Below are 20,546 nucleotides of genomic sequence, written 5' to 3' on the forward strand. Positions count from 1 at the left end.
ACTGTGAGAGATTTACAGTTTTGATAAGGAAATTAAAGAAGAGAATTTTCCCCAGTTTGCTTGATATAGCCCTCATTCACTCTCTGCATCACCAAAAAATAAAGTATGTGGAACCAGGGCAGTGGTTAAACAAAGCATAAATTTAGAAATAGTGCCCACTTGCTCTTCTGTTAGATTGGGATTCAGCAAAACAGTAAACCATAGGGTTAATATTAAGGAAATGACTGGTCCTGTCCTATAAAATGCTTCGCTGCTTCAGGACCCCAATTTGCAGCATTGAAGGGGCAGGCAGTTAAGTAGGGTTTGGGGTATGTGAGCTATGTGGTGATGTTTGTTTTGACAAACTTTTAGGGTTGATTTATATTACACATTTTGGGCTTTCATTCGCAAGGTTGGCTTCATCCTCACCCAGAAATTGCATCAGTGTGACTATTTTTAAACTTTAGTGCACTTAAACAGATGCAGTCTCCTTTCTGGACATGTTTATTGTTTTTAAAATAGTCATATTGGCTTAGCAGAGCCCTGTAATTTTATCAGCGGAAGTTAAATCAATAGGAAGCAGTTGAAAGTGAAACAGGGGAGGCATATGGGATTTTTTCATTGTTTTACTAATGTAACTTTTAAAGCCCAACTTCAGATAAAGCACCGCAATCTTGTGTGTGCGTCACACCTTAGCCCTCTGCATGCTACTGCTTTCAGTGTCCAGTCTTTTAGAAACAAACACTGTTCCTGCACCTTGGATGGAGAAGGAATGAGAAAAAGGGGTGCAGTAATTTGGGGGCTCATCATGAAACATTTCTCCCACCTGGGGATAGAACGTGCTTGTTCATCCTGAGAGGGGAGCATGCACTGCAGCAGTCACTGGGCTGCCGTTGGGTCTGAGCAAACTTGCCCCCCAATTTGAGGAGATGGAAGCACTGCCAGTATTTTGTATACCCTATGTGATACTTCGGGATGTACTGTTTCTCCTTCCAATCCTGTGTGTTTATCCCTGGCACAACTGGGCTGCTCAGGGTACCAGTGTGTCAGCCCTAGAGCTGGAGCAAATAGCTGCATCGGTTCAGGCAGAGTGCGATGCTTGGTTAAGAGCGGACACAACCAGTCCCTTGTGGCCGACTCAAAATAATAATCTTCTAACTTTGGCATAAAAATAATGAATGCAAAAATTATAGTTTTAAACCTTCTTGAAATTTCCTTTTCTTCTTTTAAAATAAATTTTGAAATGCAAATCTTATTCTGAAATATAAAGTCAGAACAGTCCATTGAAAATATCACAGTAAAATTGTTAGGTTTCTTGAAATATATATATAGCATATATATTTCAATAGTAACTGCATATATATTATTAATGTATGTATATATTTTGGTCAAGTTTTACTGAGTTGCAGTGAAGTAAGGACTCTTACTGCTTTATTCATTTTTGGAAAGCAGGAAGTACCTCCAAAAGTCAAAACCAATCAACCAACCCCCCAAAACTTCCTCTTTGATGTGAAGGTGTTTAAAAGAAAGAATGAACATGCATCTCTTGCAATCACATAGAGATTACAACTATTATTTTTTATGGAAATGTTTTAAGTAAAATGTGTAGCGTATTTGGGAATTTTTTGCAACAGATCTCTCATTATTCAGCATTGCATTCTTCCTCCATGTAATCGTGTTTCAGACAGCTATCAACAACTGAAAGCTTTGGACATTCTTAAGGACAGAGAAACACAGAGGACTCAGTGAAATGTAACTTTGGTATCTGAGGCATCAGCAAGGATGAAAGAGAAGCATTGGCTTAGGTATTGATTGTAGGTGGAATATTATGCCAGGTAATTTACATTTTCAATTCCCATTAATGAGAACTCACCATCCAAATGGTTAGGCAGAAAATCACAGCCAATACCTTTAGTTTCACTACTTGAAAACAGACACAAAGGGAAACTTCCGTCCCTTCCCCCAACCTGGAGGAATCACACGACGCATGTATTTTTGGTTTAGTGATTTCACCCAGTGCAGACGTCACAAAGTACCAGGGGGAGGTTTCCATTTTTGGCAGGGTGTTGTAATCTTTACAGCTTGTAAACGGTAAGTCCCAAATATTGAGATGCTGTAGAGCAGAGAGCTAGGAAGGGGTGGTGGGGCATTACATCCTCATGCCTGTGTTGCATAAAGCTGCATGAGTTATCTCCTTGAGAGGGAAACCTCTGTTACCCTGTTTCCTGCACAGCAGCTGCTTATCGTCAGGAGAGAATAGGAGAGAGAGCAGGCTGTGATATGAAAAGGAAAGCAGGAAGATCATCACTTTACTAAGATAAACAGCAAATGCATTGTTTAGCTTGAGAGTGAAGATTTAATGCTCTGGTACAATATGTAAAAAGCTTGCCACATTCCCTTTTGCTGAAGTTAGCCTATGACTAACTCTTTGGGCTGGTCCTGCAGACTTTTCCCATCCAGGCTGGTTTGGTAAACTTCAGTTCAGTTGCTTTCAATTGCTTGTGCTGGGTACGACTCCAGCAACGCCTCCTCACTCTGGCATGGTACAAGCACAGAAACTTTTTAGGGTTCCCTCTTTTTCAGCATGCTTGAAGGATGTACTCCAATGAACATCTTTGGCTCCAGAGTGCCATGGGAAAAGAATTTAGGTTCAGGTCATTCCTGGTCACTGCCCTACTCAGAGGTGCAAGCTCTGCGTGATTTCAGTGGCTATGGGCTACCTGTAGGTGGATCTACACAAGATGATATGGGAAAGCTTCAGAAATCCCAGAGTTAGCACTGGGTTGCTGCTTTATCCATTTGATTCCCTGCAATGCCGAGTAGTCATAGCCTCTCTGTTCCTAAAATCAGTAGATTGACATTAGTATTTCTGCTGTTAGCTCTTGTACAACGATGAATGGGCTCTGGGCTGCACGGGGTGGTCTACATGTAACCTAAGTGTCTTAAAATGGGAAAACCCATTTTCATATCCATTACATAGCTCTTGGCAGCACTGCATAAAGCACTGCCCAACTATCTGAAAAAAATCATGTTCCTTATTCTGCAACTTCTTCAGCTGGGTTTTTAAGTGCTTACTTAAGTGGTTTGTTGAATTGCAACTTGAATAATCATGGTTTTGAGTGCTTAATACTGATTTGTCTTGATGCTCTGAAAATTGTTAGCCTGGCAAAAGTGTTTAAGAGGTTGCAGGATCAGATCCTTAATCTGTGGCGCATTTATATAGTTAGCCTGGATTGGGTTTTACCCAAAGAAAAAGAATTAAATTAAACTCCAAATATTTGCAGTACTTCCTCTAAGATATACGTTTTTTCTTTCTCTGAAATTCCAATTTTAACTGGCTTTATGCAGCTCTCCTTGCGTGTCACAATACTCTCAAAGAGAAGAAAAATAAAAGCATGTACCCCATCATTTAAACTCCTGTTGTGATGCAGCAACTCTTGTCAGAGCCTCATCTGTGGAATAATGGAGAATGAAACCACACTTCATGATAAAAACTGCAGGCGAGGTCATTCTTACAGTCACTAGCACAAACTGGATATTAATCATAGTGCAAATACATTTCAGAAGCTAAATAAGAGCAGTTTCCAGAGTCCTGCTGATAGCTGTGCATCCCACTAATTCACCTCGGTGAAAATGTACCTCTAAGCTCAATTAACCCCTATTCCAAGGCCACCCATAAACTTTGTGGTAAATATGTTTTTTTTCCCCCTGCCTCTGCTTTCTATCAATGGAATAGATCACTTCTGTTGGGGGATAAAATGCTCTCTCTGCTTATAAACATGGGTCCCTCATTAAGAATAGGAGAGGTCCGGTGTATAAGGGATGTGTATCAGCAGCTCATTGATTCTGTGACTTTGGATGTTCGATGCTCCTGAGGGCATCTGCTGCTGCTCCTGTCTCTGGTTGCTATTTGAGGCAGGTAGAAATGCCCAGGAGGCAGACGGATGGCGATGTGGGGGGAGAGGGATTTCCTCCTGCAATTGTCTGCACACAAGTTGGTTGTTAAACATGTGCAGGAAGCTCTGAGGAGGCGTTATTGCTGTTGTTTTGTTGTTATTATTGTTATTAGTATTATTAGTACCATTATTATTCTCCCTTCTAAGCATTGTTCAGAGGCAAATTGGAAATGTGGTAATTAGGCCCTGGCTGGTAGTGTAGTATTAGTGTCCTGAGCCAAAGTTCAACGCCCTGAAATGAAATTTAAACCAATTAATCTGTTAGATTTTTATCGCTTGTCCGTGTTTTCTCAGCAATTCCCTCAGCACGCGGCCTTTGATCAACTCTCATACAAAAGCTAAAATGTGTGCCTGCTGCTAGCAAGATGGGGCTGACATTAACATGGCACTCATAAAACAATCAGAGCAGTGAAGCCCTCAAACAGACAGGGCATAGTAATATTTAATAAAAGCGCACACATAATCTTCAGAATTAGCATTTTGTGCCTTGCAGTACCTTTGGGAGAAGAGCTTTTATTTGTGGAGTGATCATTATTATAACAAAGAAGAGCTACCTAATAATTTCCACTTTAACTCTGCAATATGCCACAAGCATTTCTGAACCATTATGCTAAACTGTGGCGGGGTAATCATTTTATTGTCACAGTTTGAAGGAAGAAAAATCCCCTGTATATGGGTAGCTAGGGGAGCAGGGGAACACTGGAACACACTGGTGCATACACACAGCAAAAAACTTTTCCTTTTTGCTACCCATGATCTGAAGTTGGTACCTAGCATCCTCTGTATGGATGATGGCAAGATTTTAACAGCATATATGCTAAGGAAAGATGAAGATTTCAGAAGGACATTGTTCTTCTTGAAATTCATTAAAAATGCTTTTGCTCATAAATCCTTACAATTTATTGATAGAGACCTTAGCTTTGAAGTCAGCAGCAAAATTCCCACTGGCTTCTGTAAGTTTGGGACTGCTCCTTCTAAAATCTGTCAGTTAACTCAAACCACAAAAGCAGTGCACTAAAATGTGTCAGATGTTAACACTGGGTTGTCTTGGTATTATGCAAAGGAGAGCAGCTCATTAAGGTTCATAACTTCTATGCCATTTCAGCAGGTGGAGGATGTGGCCGCATCGCCTTCAGTGAGGAGCTGCATGTTTGAGGGGTAATAGTTTTTCCTTAGTCCAAGAGAATCTGGAAAACATACAGTGAATATGGTTTAATAAAACCAGAAACAGAGTTTCTTTAAATCTTACCTGATAGTTACCAAACTCTTTTGTTTCCAGTTACAGTGAGATTCCAACTCTTCACTTAAAAAAAAAAAAAAAAAAAAAAAAAAAAAAAAGTTTAAAATACGTAATTATTATTTTTTATTATAATTCTTCTCTGGACTGTCTGTGCAAGTCTGTGTTATCAATAATGTTTAGTTCATTGCCTTTATTTGAAGTGGCTTAAAGTCTTTCACTGCATTTTTTTTTTTTTTTTTTTTTTTAATAAATGATGCTTTGGTGTTACAGAAAGGCACCTAAAGTGATAATATTTTGAAACAAAATATTTATTTTTTCTTGGAAATTTTAAAAAGTGTAATAGCTAATTTCAGATAGAGATTTTGGAGCTTTGCATGCTGAGAGAAAAAAAAAAAAGTAAAAAAAAAAAAAAAAAAAAAAAAGTTCTGTGCTTTGGTTTCTCTTGTGACCAAAACAAAATGTGAAAAATTAAAGTCTCCAATGAAAAGATTATTCTGCCTAGCTCTGTTTTCCTAGGGTTGCACAGAAGTAAACACCTTCCAGACTGCACTTTGCAAGTTGCCAAATGATTAACAGAAGAACTATGAAGAGCTGAGGGCCTGAGTTGGCCAGACGTGTGTAGCAGGGGCATAAACAGAGCTGAGCTCAGAGCACTGCACCCTCCCAGTGTCACCTCTGGTGGTGCTGGCAACTGGGACCTGATACTTCCATCATCCTTCCCGGTGCTCCAAGAAAAGGGCCTGGGAAACACAAAGGTTTAGCAAGACCAGTGTCTCAAACAACACTGGTTGTCACAAATTCGTCATTGTGTAAACATGTTTTGTGCCTCCAAAAACAGGTAGCAGTCTGGGTGCCTCCGTCAGCGTGTCTCCTTGGGCATTCTTGGGATGCAGCCATCAGCGCGGCTTCCCTTGTGGGGCAGCACCTTCTTGCAGCCCTTCCAGTCTTTACAGAGATTTGTGTTTTAAGATAAAAGGGAGAGCTGTGTGGGGAAAGCTGGGAAGCCTCCCTGGGTTTTTGTGTCGGTCTCAAGTGAAAATAACACCCTGAATTTTGGGGGGAGCAGGTAGTACTCTCTTTGCTTCTCAGGTAGCGCTTTGCTTATTAAACTACCAAGTCCTGACTTCGTCTCCTCAGAGGAGATGTCCTGGGACATTGCCAGCAGTTTCACTGAGCTTATATTGAAGCAGCAGTTTCATTGGCTTTATATTTAAATAGAATTACATGTATATGCGGTCACCTTGACTTGGTGAGGGAGTGTATCCCAGTGAAAAGCCCACAGCTCCGGTTCAGCACAGGGACCTGATCATCTGCTTGAAGCCCCACTGATCACGATGGGACTTGGCAGAGATTTGATATCAAACGCTTACACGTATAAAAAGTCAGGACTGAATACACAAACAACACATGGGGTGCAGCACCTTGCACTCAGTAGCGCAGTGTAGGTAGTGCAAAGAACATCGCAGGATAAGCAGCAAGACCTTTAGGGGGGACCTGCAACTGCACAACAGTATTTTGCATTCATTTTAAAGATGAATTGAATCTATAATTTTGAAGCTTGCATATGTTTTCTGTTAATGGCTTATGGTCTCAAACAGCTTTTATTCACTGGTATTTAGGAAAGAAATGTTGCCTATAGTCTTTAAGAAAAGTAGCTTGTTCTCTAACACATGGGAAACTGATTATCTTTGGGTTTTATTGTGGTGTGTGTGTCCACAATCAACTGGAAATACTGGAAAGGGTGTAATTTGGAAGTGATTTTATTTTTTATTTATGAAAAGCTTTGATTCTATGAAAGGCCTAGATGGCATTTTGAAAAGCTGCTTTCACTGTAAATCCATTGCTGTGAGCTCGGCTGAAAGGAAAGCATTTGGTTTGGACTTTGCAATGGTTTTATGTACAGTTTTATGCAAGTAACTTGAATCCAAATTAAACATATTGAAGTTACTTCTGTGTGTGCGCTGCATTTTCATGATGGTAATGTTAGGATGTTTCTTTTGTTAGCTCATGTAAAAGTTAACGGCTGTTCTCTGCCAAGTTTGAAGCAGAGTAGTGATTTTTTTCTGTGTGTTTGTGTTTTTTGCTGGAGCTGGCATCCCCATCAGCTTAAGTAGTGGAAAACTTTGTGCCTGACACTTACAACCTTTTGTAGGTAGGAACAGGCTCTGTTTGCTCACTGTGCATGCTCTCCATCACTGTAGCATTGCCCACAGAAACACTCACTGTTCAGGGTGACTCAACAGCTCGCTTTCCAGCTTGTTCCTGCTCCCCAGCTTTGTGCCTGCCTGTCCTGCCCAGGAGCTTGAAGGAATCTTCTCACCAGCATCACTGATTCTTGCCATTAGCTCCAACCAGCCAGAACTTCATTAAATAATCATAAAGATGCACAGTATCTCTTAAACATTTTGTGGCTGGAGCATTCTAAAGCAGACTTTGTGAATTACTTAATTTACTGTCTTTACATTTAGAAGAAAGCAGGACAGGGGCTGTGCCACCACGTAACCATGTTAAGTAATTCATGGGTGCAAGCATGTTACCCTGGGTTGTGCTCATATGTGGGTGGCTTTCACACTCCTGTTTTCCTACCAAGTCCTTACCCGATAAAGTACCTGAGTGCTCTCCCTTGGGTATGCCAGCAAATACTCAGCGTTACAAACCAAATAAGCAGCTCAGACAGCCTTTTGACCAAGTGGTAATGGACAACCAAACGCCAGCAACCTTACAAGAGGTATATATGCAGATATTTGCATGTAGCTAACGAAGTCCTGCTGACTGGCACCTGAATGACATTGCAAGCCTCAGTGCAGGCAATGGTGCAACCCTTCATGTGATTTCAGTGGATCCAGCCTCTTTTGTGAGCGGAGGTGTGGGTTCACAGCTAAAGGGAAGTATCAGTCTTTTCAACATTGAGGCTGACTGATGGAGTTTTGCTGCTCCTTAAGGTATCCATTTCTTGTGGCTAATGAAATTGTGGAGTTACCCTTTTTACTTAAAGCAGTACCTAATGGCGTGGTGTCATATTTCTCCCTCCTGCAGTTTTAGCAAGGAGAAATGGGTGGTATTTGAGTTGGAATTACTTGTTTTCATCAACCTGTAAGGCCAATGTGAGACTCAACAGCTGAGAGTCATCCAGGCCTTTTTGACTTATTCAGGTTGTTTTTACAGTAGTGTTATTCTACTGGATTCAAGACAGTTAAATTATGATGTACGCCGGTACTGCAGAGGAGAATCAGTCTGTGGATGTTTATATTGCCCTACCCCACCAGTATATAAAGCTGACATTGCTCCTGCTTACATAGTCTTAATACAGATGATCTTACACCTAGATTTGAGTTTACTGGTTTGAGTTCTGCTCACATTTTCAACATCCACTCAGGAGGCACTTACTACATATGATGCCAAGAAAGTGGCTCATGAAAGTGGGAACAGACTCTATGAATAAGGCAAAATACATTGCACGTGTTTCTTAGTTATCCAGAAGATGCAACATAACCAGGGTGACAAGGTGGCAGGGTTGTGGTTAATTTTTATTTATTTATTTATTTATTTTTTGGTAGTTGCTAAAGCATTTAGCAGGGCAGGGTGGTTTAATACTAGAATAAACTGGATCTCATTGCAAAAGACTTAAAGAAATACTGAAGGTTACACCCTTTGTTATTTAGCCAATATTTTCCATAATATTTATGGGAGTTTCCTTGAGTACTTTAGGTTATGATGGATAATAAAGCAAGCTCACTGGAGGTTGTTTTATTAACTCAGATATTCCACATTTCATCTACAATAAAGATAGGGCCTGGATTTTTTCTAATTTTCAATTGATCTCTGCCTATTATCCTATGATTTTTTGTTGTTGTTCTTGATATAGGTTTAAGGTGTGTGTGTTTTTAAGTGGATAACAAAACCAAACAAATTAATTGAATAAAAAAAAAAAATACTTTCAAAGATACAGTTTGAAGTCATGCACATGTACTAGAAAGAACACGATTGCTGAAATCTTTGTGTTAGTAAGGGGAGAAAATGAAAGCTCCTTTTATTTTATTTTTCTCAAGTCTTCTATCATTAAAATCTGGTTCTAACAGCAGAATACTTCTCTTTTTCATGTGTGTTGAAAAGCAGCTACACCATGTATCAAAGCCATCAGTCCAAGTGAAGGATGGACTACAGGAGGTGCCACTGTCATCATCATAGGAGACAATTTCTTTGATGGGTTACAGGTCATATTCGGCACCATGCTGGTTTGGAGTGAGGTAGGTGTTGTCTGAACGGTAATGTCTAATAGCTTTGTCTAGCTTATAGCTAGCCTGTCCTTTTTCTATGCCACATGCTAAATCAGCAACAAATTTTTAGATGTGAATCCTTTCCTTGTTCAGTTTTATGAAAATAATTAGTCAAATTTACCTGTGGCAGAAGTACATTATAGCCAGGGGATTTCCATCTCCTCTCACTGGCCTAGAATTTACCTCAGTGTCTTTTACTCCAAGAAAAGGAAAGGATAAATGATTTTCTGAATAATTCTGCATTTAGCACTACAATAGCTAAGGGCCAACAGGAAATAAGTGTTTAGGCCCTACTGTCTAGGGAAACTGGCTACTTGTAGCTGCAGCTAAATGAGGTGGGGATTGCAGAAATTCAGCATCTTTGAATAAAATGTCCTGAAAGTGTAGGTGCTCGGTGTAAGTATCAGCCACATAATTGCAGTTGAATATACAATATTGTATCCACAGTGGAAAATACAGCCTTATCATATCCAGCCATGTCCTCTATAGTTTCAGAGTAACCCTTTTTGTTTGTTTGCTTGTTTCTCTCTCTTTTTTTTTTTTTCCTTTTTTTTTTTTTTCCTTTTTTTTTTTTTTTTTCTCTGTTTCTCCCAGCTACCTAAATCCTCTCTTCTCCTGAAACATTATTAAACATGGAGTCTGATATTCCCCCACAGCCTGTGGAATATTAAATCCCAGGCAGCATCACCTAAACGGTCAATTCCTGTATGCAGGACAAAGTTCCCACTGGCTTCCCTAGCATGGAAAGGCAGCTCAAAGGAAAGGTTTGAGTGTTGCCTTTATGGATTTCCAAAGGATATGGGAAGTTTTATAAGAAATTGATATATTCAGGAGTTTAGTACTGAAATAAATAAGTTAAGAAACAAACCATCATTTCCAAACTAGCTTACCTAATGACATGAGGATCTTCTGATCTTTTGCCTTATATCTTATATTAAATCAATATTTAATTCATATCCAGTACATTTTTCTTACTGATTCTGTTGCATATACAGCAGCTTTTTTTTTTTTTTTTTTTTTTTTTTCCCCCCATATGAAGAGTATCCTCTAATGTCCTTCATAGGCTTCACTGCTCTCTCTGTCTCTCTCATTCTTCCACTTGAGGACAAGTGTGGATGAAAGGGCATTCCAGAAAAGGAGATATTTTAAATGAGCCCTATTCTGAAGCCCTTATGTGATCATGAAAGTGCCCCCTGGGTCCAGTGTAAGCATTTTGTGTGTTAGGATTGAAGCCATTATGGCTACAGACATTTAAAAAGGAAAGGTGAAGAGGCTGGGAGGAAATTGCTCTGGTTTTGGTACTGCAGAATTGGATCTTTCATTATAAATCTTGATTCTATTTATTAGTGGAAGCCTTTAATTGGCAGTTTCTAACCTCAGGTAAGTGAGAGTTGGTAAAAATATTGTTGATGATGGTCACAAGTCCTTGCCATAAAATTAATAATGTTAGAGGGGCTCCAGATCAAAGTCTGTGTTTGCTGTGAATGCTATAATGGGCTGCGAGTAGGCTTTGACTCCAAACTGTTTCACTGTCTCTCCCTTAAAGAATTGCTTCACGGCTTCATAGCCTATTGGAGTGATAGACATTCTATAGGGGAAAATAAATTACTTCTAAAAGAAGCAGACAAACATGGTAAACAAGCGCAGAAAGGCATAAGCTGAGTGAACCCTAAATAACAGTGATCTATAAATACTTCAAATTACATATACAAGCCACATACAAAATTTGTTCATTTGCCTTCCCATGTCTAAAAATGTCTGGCACATTTTTGATACTCAGGAAGAATATTTTTGTTTTACTTTAACAGAGTGTAGGATTGGACTACTGATTTCTGAAATTCAGTACAATTTCAAACCTGGAGCAGGTTCATACCAAGCTGCCAGTCAGGCCTGGTTTTGAGCAAACTTGGGCAAATTATTTTGTAACTGAATTCAAGAAGAATTCTCAATTTCATCCCGTTGTTTCACTAAGCTGCAAAAAAAATCCAAAACAAAACTAGACAGCAGGAAGCTAAAGAAAAATAATGAGTGTTGCAAAGTATCTTCCCATGGATTTGTCTAGCATCACTTCAAATTGTAATTGCAAGCGGTTTGGGAGATGAAGTCTAATATTTAAATTAAGCATCATTTTGCCACAGACTTTGCATGGGACCTTGGGCAAATCACATAATCTGCTTAAAGTTCAATTCCCTTTCTCTAACATTATAATAAGATTAGTCACCTTCTTCAGAGAGGTGCTGGGAAGATAATTATCCTAAAGGTTCTATATTACTCAGATTTTATTATAGCAAAATCCATGTAAGTACCTGAGACGCATGGATATTTAAAGTATAAATCCTACCACAGTTCAGAAGCGAAATTTGAAGCCAAAAAACATTGTTCATTTTAAGGGTGTATTTGTTGCTGTCAAGCAGCATATGTTATAAATAATTTGAAATGTAAATAATATATTTTTAATTTATTTTACATGTATTCAAGTTTTGTAATTGAAATATTTATATGCTTGAAATGGAGTTGACTGTGTTAAAAAAGGAGGTTTAAAATGGTTTCTGAAACACATATTTATTATTTAAACATATATTTTAGTTGTAAACACTCTAACATAATTACAACCTTTCTCAGCCAGGGAGAACTAAATAAAAACTTAATTTGTCACATTAATTTTGTGCAAAAATGCAGATACCCTAAGCCAGTGGGTTCAATTAATCCTTAACTCCAATATTACTTCATAAAAACGACTTTAAGAGCCACCGTTGATATTTTTAGAATACAGTAAAATGGACCATCTATTGCCTTTTTTTTCGAGGGACTTTTCATAACTGGTAGACAAATAATATTGATATATCGTGCACATGCTGAATCTGGACAGACAGCTCCCAGTAAATAGTCTGTTTGTGAGATAGACTCTGCCTTTCTGTTTGCCCAGTCCACAAACAGGAGGATTTGTTATTTACAGTTTTTACCCAGCACTCTGGTTCTGTGCATTGCTGCAAATATTCCAAATCTGAGCTGCTGATAAAATCCTCTGCTGTTTCTCTCTCTTGTTGAGGGGGGGTGGAGGGGGTTGTAATTCCAAGAGTCGAGTTTCAGGACAAACACACATGATTATGAAGACAAAATTAGTTTCTTATAAATATTCCACAATATTTGCTTAAAATGAGCTATTTCTTCAAACATTTTCCTGCCAAGAACATTCCTCCAGCTGCACAGAGTCAGCTGGAAACAACTTCTTTCTTTTCTATTAAGAAAAGATGAACCACTGAAACATCAGTTCTTTTACCTTTGTACAGCACAAAAACAGAGGCTGATTTTTTTATGCTGCTGAATCAAATTCTGTGACTTTTTTTTTGTTTTGCTTTTGATGTTTATTATTGATTTTGGAAGTCTTTCTTTTTGTGTGCTTATTCTGGAGGCCTGACTCATTTTTTAAAAAATGGGTAGGCACCCTCTTTCTGAAAACCAAGACTTATTAATCAGCATCTGGATGCCCAGTATTGAGTCATGCAAAGTCACTGGTCACTTTTAAAAATATAGATACCTTGAGGGCTCTGTTTCCACTGAAAGCCATTCATTACCTTCAGTGGATAGGATTATTATTATTTTTTTTCATTCCTGTCCTAATGGTCCTTCTCACACAGAGTCCAAGTTAAATTTATGGCTGATTGTCACCATTTCCCTAACCACAAACCAGAGCTCAAGCATGCAAAAATAAACTAGTGACTCAGATTAATGACATCTTCTTGTAAAATGTCACTTTTCAAAAAAAGAAAGTAACCTGGCACTCTTCAGTGTGTGAAATGATGCTGTATCACACAAGAATGTCTAGAATATATTAGCAAACCACAGAAAGAGGCTTGTTGTACATACTCAAGCTAAATGTGTTTTGGATTTTGAAGGACACGCACCTCCCTCCATTCTGAATATCTCTAATTCAGGTTTAATCCAATCCACAGCATGTCCCCGGCTGACAAGTAGGAGTTTATATAAAACAGCTAATGCAGTTGCCAAATACCAGACTGATTCACTTGAAAATCCCTTGGTAAAAAGGGTCCTGTTGCTACTTTTCTATCCAGCTCCAGATCTCAATTTATCAAATACTGGAAAAGGAAGTTGGATCTAGGACTTTGGCTGGCAGGTTCATCTCCAAATCACAAGCTAATGACTTGCTCAGGATTTACATCTGAAAAATATGCTTAGAAATGTAGGTAACCCATATTTACAAATCCTTATTTCTTGGCACGTTAGTTGTTAATGCACAAAGTGTTCTCACGTGAGGTTGGAGTATCAAAATAGCTTAAGTGGGTGAGACATGGAGGTTCATCTAGGTCTGTGTCTTATGTTTGGTAGTGGGAAATGGCAGACATACATAAAAAACAACTGGGAGATCATATAATGATGCTTCCCCAGAATGCTCCCCAGAACCTTCAACAGTTTGGGTCTTAGAGGCCTCCAGAAGTGTTGCCTTTATTTTTAATATATTTTGATGCTAACATCTTACCTTTCTCAGGTGCTTTGCATGCAAATACTGGACAGATTCTGCTTTGAAGAAGGCATAGTCTGTCGGCATGAGAGGAGAAAGAGTGCTAGGAAAAGGTGGAGAGGGTTCCCCAGGTGAGGCCATGGGTCAGTAGTGTAGACAGGAATACATCCCACAATCCTGGAGTCGTAAGGAGTCAGGGGCAGATTTGGCCATGAACCCAGGCCCATGCAGCATCCATTGAGTCACTCCAATTGCAAAACAGAGTCACAGTGATTCAGAGAGCTGGTCCCAGTCTAAAATGAAGATCCTGGCGTTGCTGGGGAACCAGAGGTCAAGACCAGAGGTGGGGTTCAGAGGGCAGATTTTAAAGTGCAGTGACATTTTTTGTCCCTTAAAACCTATTTCTTGAGATGGCAACAATATAGGGGAATACTGGTAGGTAACCAAGTTAGCTAGTTCCTTTCTGTGGGCATGAGAACTGAATATTGACACAGAGCAAAGATCCTTCTAGCTCAGCACTGTATCAGGTGCAGTGGTAGACGGCAAAGAGAAAAAAGTTAAAGGAAGAGGAATATGCATTCTTCTACTGTATCTCCCAAGCTTCAGTTCCAGAGGAGAGAGGAGTAAAATATATACCGAGTATCCTAAACCATAGGACTTCAGACATAATGTTCACCCTTTGGGAATGTGTGGGCGACAGTATTGTATATTTGTGGTTTTAAACACAGTTAAACTTATTTACTTCAGAGCACAAAGGAAAACCAAACTGTTTGTGGAGAACAAACCAGGAAACTTGCTTAACTCTCCCCAGCTCTCTTTAACAATGGACCATAAATAGGTCAGACATTTCTTGGGAACCAGGGAAGATGAGTATTGGAAAATGCCACAAATTATGTTTAAAGAACATTAAAGTGGTGACAGACCAGTAAATGCTGGGAAATTCAAAGATACAACCAGAAGCTGTCTGTAGAGCTCATGCCAGAATGGGGGTGAGGGGCATGAGGCACATGCTGATGCAGTAAGACTAGCATGTTAAACTTCAGTATTAAAATCCTTGGCTGTTTTTACAAGTATTTTCCCCTAAAAATGGCATGAAACTTTTCTCATCTTGCCAGTTCACCCAGTTAACTAGGACTGCTTGAGGATGGGATTTACCTCAATTGTGCTTGGCTGCCTACAGTTAAGCATCTAGTTTAAATTTGTCATCCCAGCATACTGGAGAAAGGTAGATGCTTCCAGGGAGCAGCTTACGCAAACATGAGAGGTGTCTGAAGCCTGGGAAATAAATTATTATTCGGCAGTGCTTTCTGCTTCTGCTGACTATTGGGGGCATGCAGAGAATTAGCCTAGACTTCACAACTTTGGTCAGACCCAACTTTAAGGCAACTCAATTTAACTAAAAGGAATTTTGGAAGTGTGTGTGTGTTTGTTTGTTTGATTGTTGAGAAAAAAAAAAAAAAAAGTTTGTTAGTCATTTAGAAAAAAGAAAAAGAAAAAGCAGGGTCCTTCTAAAAATAAATACATTTCTAAATCACGTAATTTCAAAGCAGAGCCTGAATACGTGCTTTCTGGAGCTCACAAACTAGAAGACTGGTTCCTGACATGAACATTTTAAAATGGCATGAGTTGGGGGCTGACCTTATGACTTGTGTGGATCTGAATAATGTTTGGAGTATTTGATGCTGGTAGTTTTGTTTTTAATCTTCAACTTGATCTAATACTAATTTTCCTATTTTAAATATGGAGAATTTCCTACTGTGAATGCCATTTGCTGCAGTAACACAGATGGCTCTCAGGCAGACATTCCTCTCTCCTCTGTTCTTTTTTTTTTTTTTTTTTCCCAAACTGCTTTATTTGGGAATTTTAGCTTTCTTGGCAGTTTGTAGTATAAATTAGGATAGTCCTAATAAAATAGTCCTGTGTCCTAAACAAAGATGTGCTTAAGAAGGCTGATTGTTTGATAGGACCTTACCATGATTTTGAAATGTTTGGTTCCTGTTAAAAAAAAAAAAAAAGAAAAAAAAAAAGTGGAAAACATCTTTAAAAAACAAACAAACAAACAGTATTTTCTATGAAATTGTATTCCGTAATCAAGTAGGCAACCAACAGCACTGAGCAGCTGACTCTGCTTGGGTAGCTATGGTTTTGCTCATTGTCAAGGTTAGTTTGATCGTGGCTGTTTGCTTCTCTAGTAGTGTTTTAGGGTGCCATAGTCAATTACAGAAGGATTATCCACATACCAGAGCCATAACTTGGTTGCTGGACACAATCATTTCACTTTTTCTCTGTACCTCTTTTTCCTGTTCTTGTCTAAGTGAGCATAATGGGTGAGAAGAGGACATTTCAGTGATGGGGAGGTCAATTCTGTAATTACTGAACACATCAGAGATTTGAATTAATCTGCAATAAATTAGTGAACTCCTAAATGGCTCTAATATTAGTTTCAAGAACTACTTGAAACCAGTATAAACACTACTTAAATCCAGTCCATAATCCTAATAGATACCAGAAAGGAAAGCACTGGCCCACCCCATCCATTTTGTCTTGAGTATCAGGGTCCCCAGTCCAGTTAGCAAGAAAGTTATGTCTGTTTATTACGTGTGTAAATCTACACATGCAAGTGATTTCTCAGATATATGTCAGTCACTGCAGTGGAGGCAAACTGGAACTGATGGGTAAATGCTTATATTTGGTACATGTATTTTGAGCACTTTGATCAGTTGCAAAGAAAAACCCGGCTTCCTTTAGAAACCAAACTTAGCATTTCTGCAGTAATCAGTTATGCCTCCACAAAATGAATAGGAAAGGGTCTCTAATTAAAGCTGCAGCACATGGTGCTTTTTCAGTATACAGATGTCAGCTGGGGACCAGTGTGTTTAAAAGCCTGCCTGGGTTTGCACAGTGCAGTGAATCTCAGCTGAAGGGCTGTGTTCACACACGTAACTGCGTATCATTTATCAATCAGATTTGTTGGACACTGTCATGACCCCAATGTTCACTTGAGCAAACATAGGCATCCTGCTGGTGTAAGCTAAAGTTATTGCATTAAACCAGGGCTGATGCTTGTACTAGGAAGTGAGTGCCTGCCATGTATGAAAACAGAAATAATGTTGTTACGGCTGAGAAAGAGAATGCTTGTAAATATTGTAGTCACTGGCTTTTGTGTGGGTTACATCAAGATTGTATTCAAACATTGACAGGTTAATTACATGTTTCAAAGCTTGTTTACTGTGATCTGAGAGGAAAGTGTTATTAAAGAAGTATTCAGCATCTAATAGTGCTTTTTTTTTTTTTTTCTTCTCTCTTTTCCCTTCTCAATGTTTTCCTCTAGCTGATTACTCCTCATGCCATCCGTGTACAGACGCCTCCCCGACATATCCCAGGGGTTGTAGAAGTCACATTGTCCTACAAGTCTAAGCAGTTTTGTAAGGGAACACCTGGAAGATTCATTTACACAGGTAAGGATACTTTAGTGCTAGATATAACATCAAGAAATAGGGCAGGCAATATATCACACTTGCTAGGGCTTCAGCTTTCATCGTTAAAAGCTGTACCATGTTTTATTATTTTTTTTGGGGCTGATCACATCATTGAATATACCAATATAAGGCTGGATTCTGAAATGGAGGTCTGTGTTGAGACGAATCTGAAAGCATACCCATGTGGGACTTCTGTTTACTTGTTTGTCCTCCCAATAGGACAGCTCTTTACCTGAGGGTTGGGGGTGTAGAGGAAGGAAAGAAACAGATGCTCCTGTCCCTAAAGGAACCAAGGAAACGTGCAAGCATCAAGAGCCAGACACACCGGTGTGATCATGAACCTACTTTCCCAGAAGCATCTTGCTAAATACCTGCATCTTGTGTTGTAACAGTGACATGGCCCAGCAAGTGTTGAAAGCAGCAGCCTGTTTGCCTTCCCATCTCACTGTAACATACTTGTCTCTGCCTTCCAGGGAGGCCAAGTAGCTTTTGCCCCAGTTGATGCTGCAGACATAGTGACTTGCAATGTTTTGGGGTGGTATCCACACTGAGACCACTGAGTAGAGAGCTCTGGCCTGAAGAGTTATTAACAAAACTGCTAAGATGTTACAGGTACTGTCAATGCTAAACCACTCTGAGTAGCGATAAGGAAATGGGAGATGAACCAAGTAGCAGCCTACCATTTTTAAAATAACATGTGTTGTTGATTCCTTGCAAGTTATACATGCTTCAAGAATTAACGGCTTGGTCTGGGTTTGGATGTGCTTGTTGTTTGACCTATAGTGCAGACAGGTCTACTGCTTCTGTAACTTTGCCTGAACTGTGCTTCATCACAATCCAATGCAATGTCTTTCCTCATTCTTGTTTGGCCCTAAAACTTTAAGAATGCAACATAAATGCCTGTGGCTATGGGGCACACTGAATTAACACTGGGCACATATACTGCTCCTACTGTGAGTGTACAAACATGGACCCGAGTCAGGGGATGGACTTCTGCGCTCCAGCTGGGTAAAGAAGCTGTCATTTGATTTCCTTAACACAGAGCAAGTTGAATAAAGGTGCCATATAAAGTTTTGTTGTCTTCTTCCAAATACCCGCTCATTTGGCTAGGATTTTGCACTGGGTTTCCTTAAGCTGGGTCTTAAAGTGTTCACATATCGCTTTGCTCACTAAGCAGAAGGCATTGGTGGGGAGTATGTGTATTTATTGTAAACATTATGATTTCAGCAATCTGTGGGAAATTCATATATTGAACAATAACGCACCGTATCAAAAAGTTATTTAGGATTTGAATGTGGTGGAACAAAAGAACAAGAAAATGCAAAGGGTCAAATTGCCAGCTGGTGCAAACTGGCAGTGTATACCACATCAAAGTGTCAGCCAGAGCTCTGGACAGTTTGACTGTGAATCCTTTCCCTTCTGGACTTTGTACAATAAGTTGTGCTGTCCTTCTGCTAGTTGTTGAGCCACTGGGGTGGCAGCATCTTGGGCCAGTGAAACAGCAAACATGTTTGCAAAGAAGGCAGGGAGGAAAGCAGAGTCCCCTGAACTTTTCAAAGAAATTTATGGGGACTTTCTTATGCAATTTAAATGTACAAATGACTTGGACCCATTTTGATTTTCTTTTCAGATCACTATTAAATAGCTTTTCTAGGAAAAAAGGTTGAATGTGGAAATAAGTTGTCCCAGTAGGGAAAGTGTTTCCATCTATGCATTTTCAGATTAGTGTTTAAAACACATTATTTTTCATTCAATAAACAAAAGTTATGAAATACTAAACAACAATGATAAAATCAAAGGTGATCCAGTCCACGGACAATTCTCTTACTTATGCAGCTTTTATGGAGCTATGGTAGATATAGAAATGCTATTGTGACTGAAATTATACCTCATACAATTTGCATTTTTTGCAGTTCTTTCACAGGCAGCCTGAACTTAAATGTGTCTTTTTTTTAAGGACTAAATGAAAGTAAAATAAAAACAATTAATGCATCCTGACCTTCAGAAGTGCCTTCCAGCCCTTTAAACAAAATGCAGGTTCAGTACATGCCTGCCGATTAGTTTTAGTTAATTGAAAATTATAGGATTGACCCAAGAGGAAAATTTTGTTTGCACTCCAATCACTTTTACAAATTAAGGAAAATTACCACAATTTTGTTTAGCTAAGGTTTCACACTGAGTTCACGAAATTAGCTCAGCCATCCCAACAAAGTCAGCACTTTGTTAGTGAGCACTAGAAAAAAACTAATAGTCTATGGTGTGTACAAACGAAGCATAGAAAAAGCTATGATGCTTTAGAGAACTAGGCCAAGTGTTTTTAATTAGGATTATTGGTTCATTGTAAGTTTTGAAGAACAATCAAACTAGCAGATTAGCTGTTTCTTTTAAAGCTAGAATTTCTTGCCATTCATTTTTCCCATGAGAACTTGTTTTAACTCCCACATAGCACTATTTTTTTTTTCTTTTTTTTTTTTTCTTTTTTTTCTTTTTTTTTTTTTTTAACAAGGCCTGCAGGAAATGGACCAATTGGAAGTTGGGATACAGTAACATTCCCCAGCATCACTCCAGCCGATGGGAGTTTTTCACAATGTTCTTCAGTGAACTCAGTGTTCTGGAACATATTACAAAACCACAGAGGCCAAATGTTTTCTCAGAGGAGTTTGGCCTCTGTTTTTGGCCGAAAACATTTCAGCATCACTTGCTGCTTATTTACCCTGCTATTAGGAACAAGAAAATGGGAAAGGAAAAAAAGGGAAAAGAGAAAAAAGAGAGAAAAAAAAAGAGAGAGAGTGTGTGAGAGAAAGAGAGAGAAAAAGACCTGGGGTTTGTGGGCGGTGCAGGAGTCGATCAAGCGTAGTTTCCTTTCTGGTGAGAATGTCCCTGCTCGTTAATGGTCCCATTTTGTGGTCAGGTCTCATTTAGAAGAAATTATTTTTAATCAGTGTTCAACAAAATATCCCCTCAAGCCACCTGGCTGTAAACTGTTTTTTTCTTACTGTTAAGTACTTAAGTTCTCAGAAGAAAATACCCAGTGACCCATTAATTTTAGCCTTTTTCTTCCCCTTTAACTGCAAATAACTTAGTAACATGATCTCTAAGTAGTCCATGTGCCATCTAGGAATCAAGGTCACATAT

At 39.1% G+C, this 20,546-nt stretch overlaps 1 protein-coding gene across 2 annotated transcripts in view; it reads left to right on the forward strand.

Moving 5' to 3' along the window:
- Window positions 1-20,546, forward strand: part of EBF1 (EBF transcription factor 1) — a gene marked incomplete at its 5' end in the record, with an annotated part of 270,516 nt that overhangs the window by 189,599 nt on the left and 60,371 nt on the right. Inside the window, 2 exons of one of the 2 annotated variants that reach the window (XM_084295004.1) lie at window positions 9,289-9,422; window positions 17,264-17,390. In XM_084295004.1, coding sequence (XP_084151130.1) covers window positions 9,289-9,422; window positions 17,264-17,390 — 261 coding nt within the window. The remainder of the gene's footprint in view (window positions 1-9,288; window positions 9,423-17,263; window positions 17,391-20,546) is intronic. The other variant, XM_084295005.1, reaches the window with a different exon arrangement.

The sequence above is a fragment of the Netta rufina genome (genome assembly GCF_964035555.1).
Source record: "Netta rufina genome assembly, chromosome: 14".
NCBI classification, from domain to species: domain Eukaryota; kingdom Metazoa; phylum Chordata; class Aves; order Anseriformes; family Anatidae; genus Netta; species Netta rufina.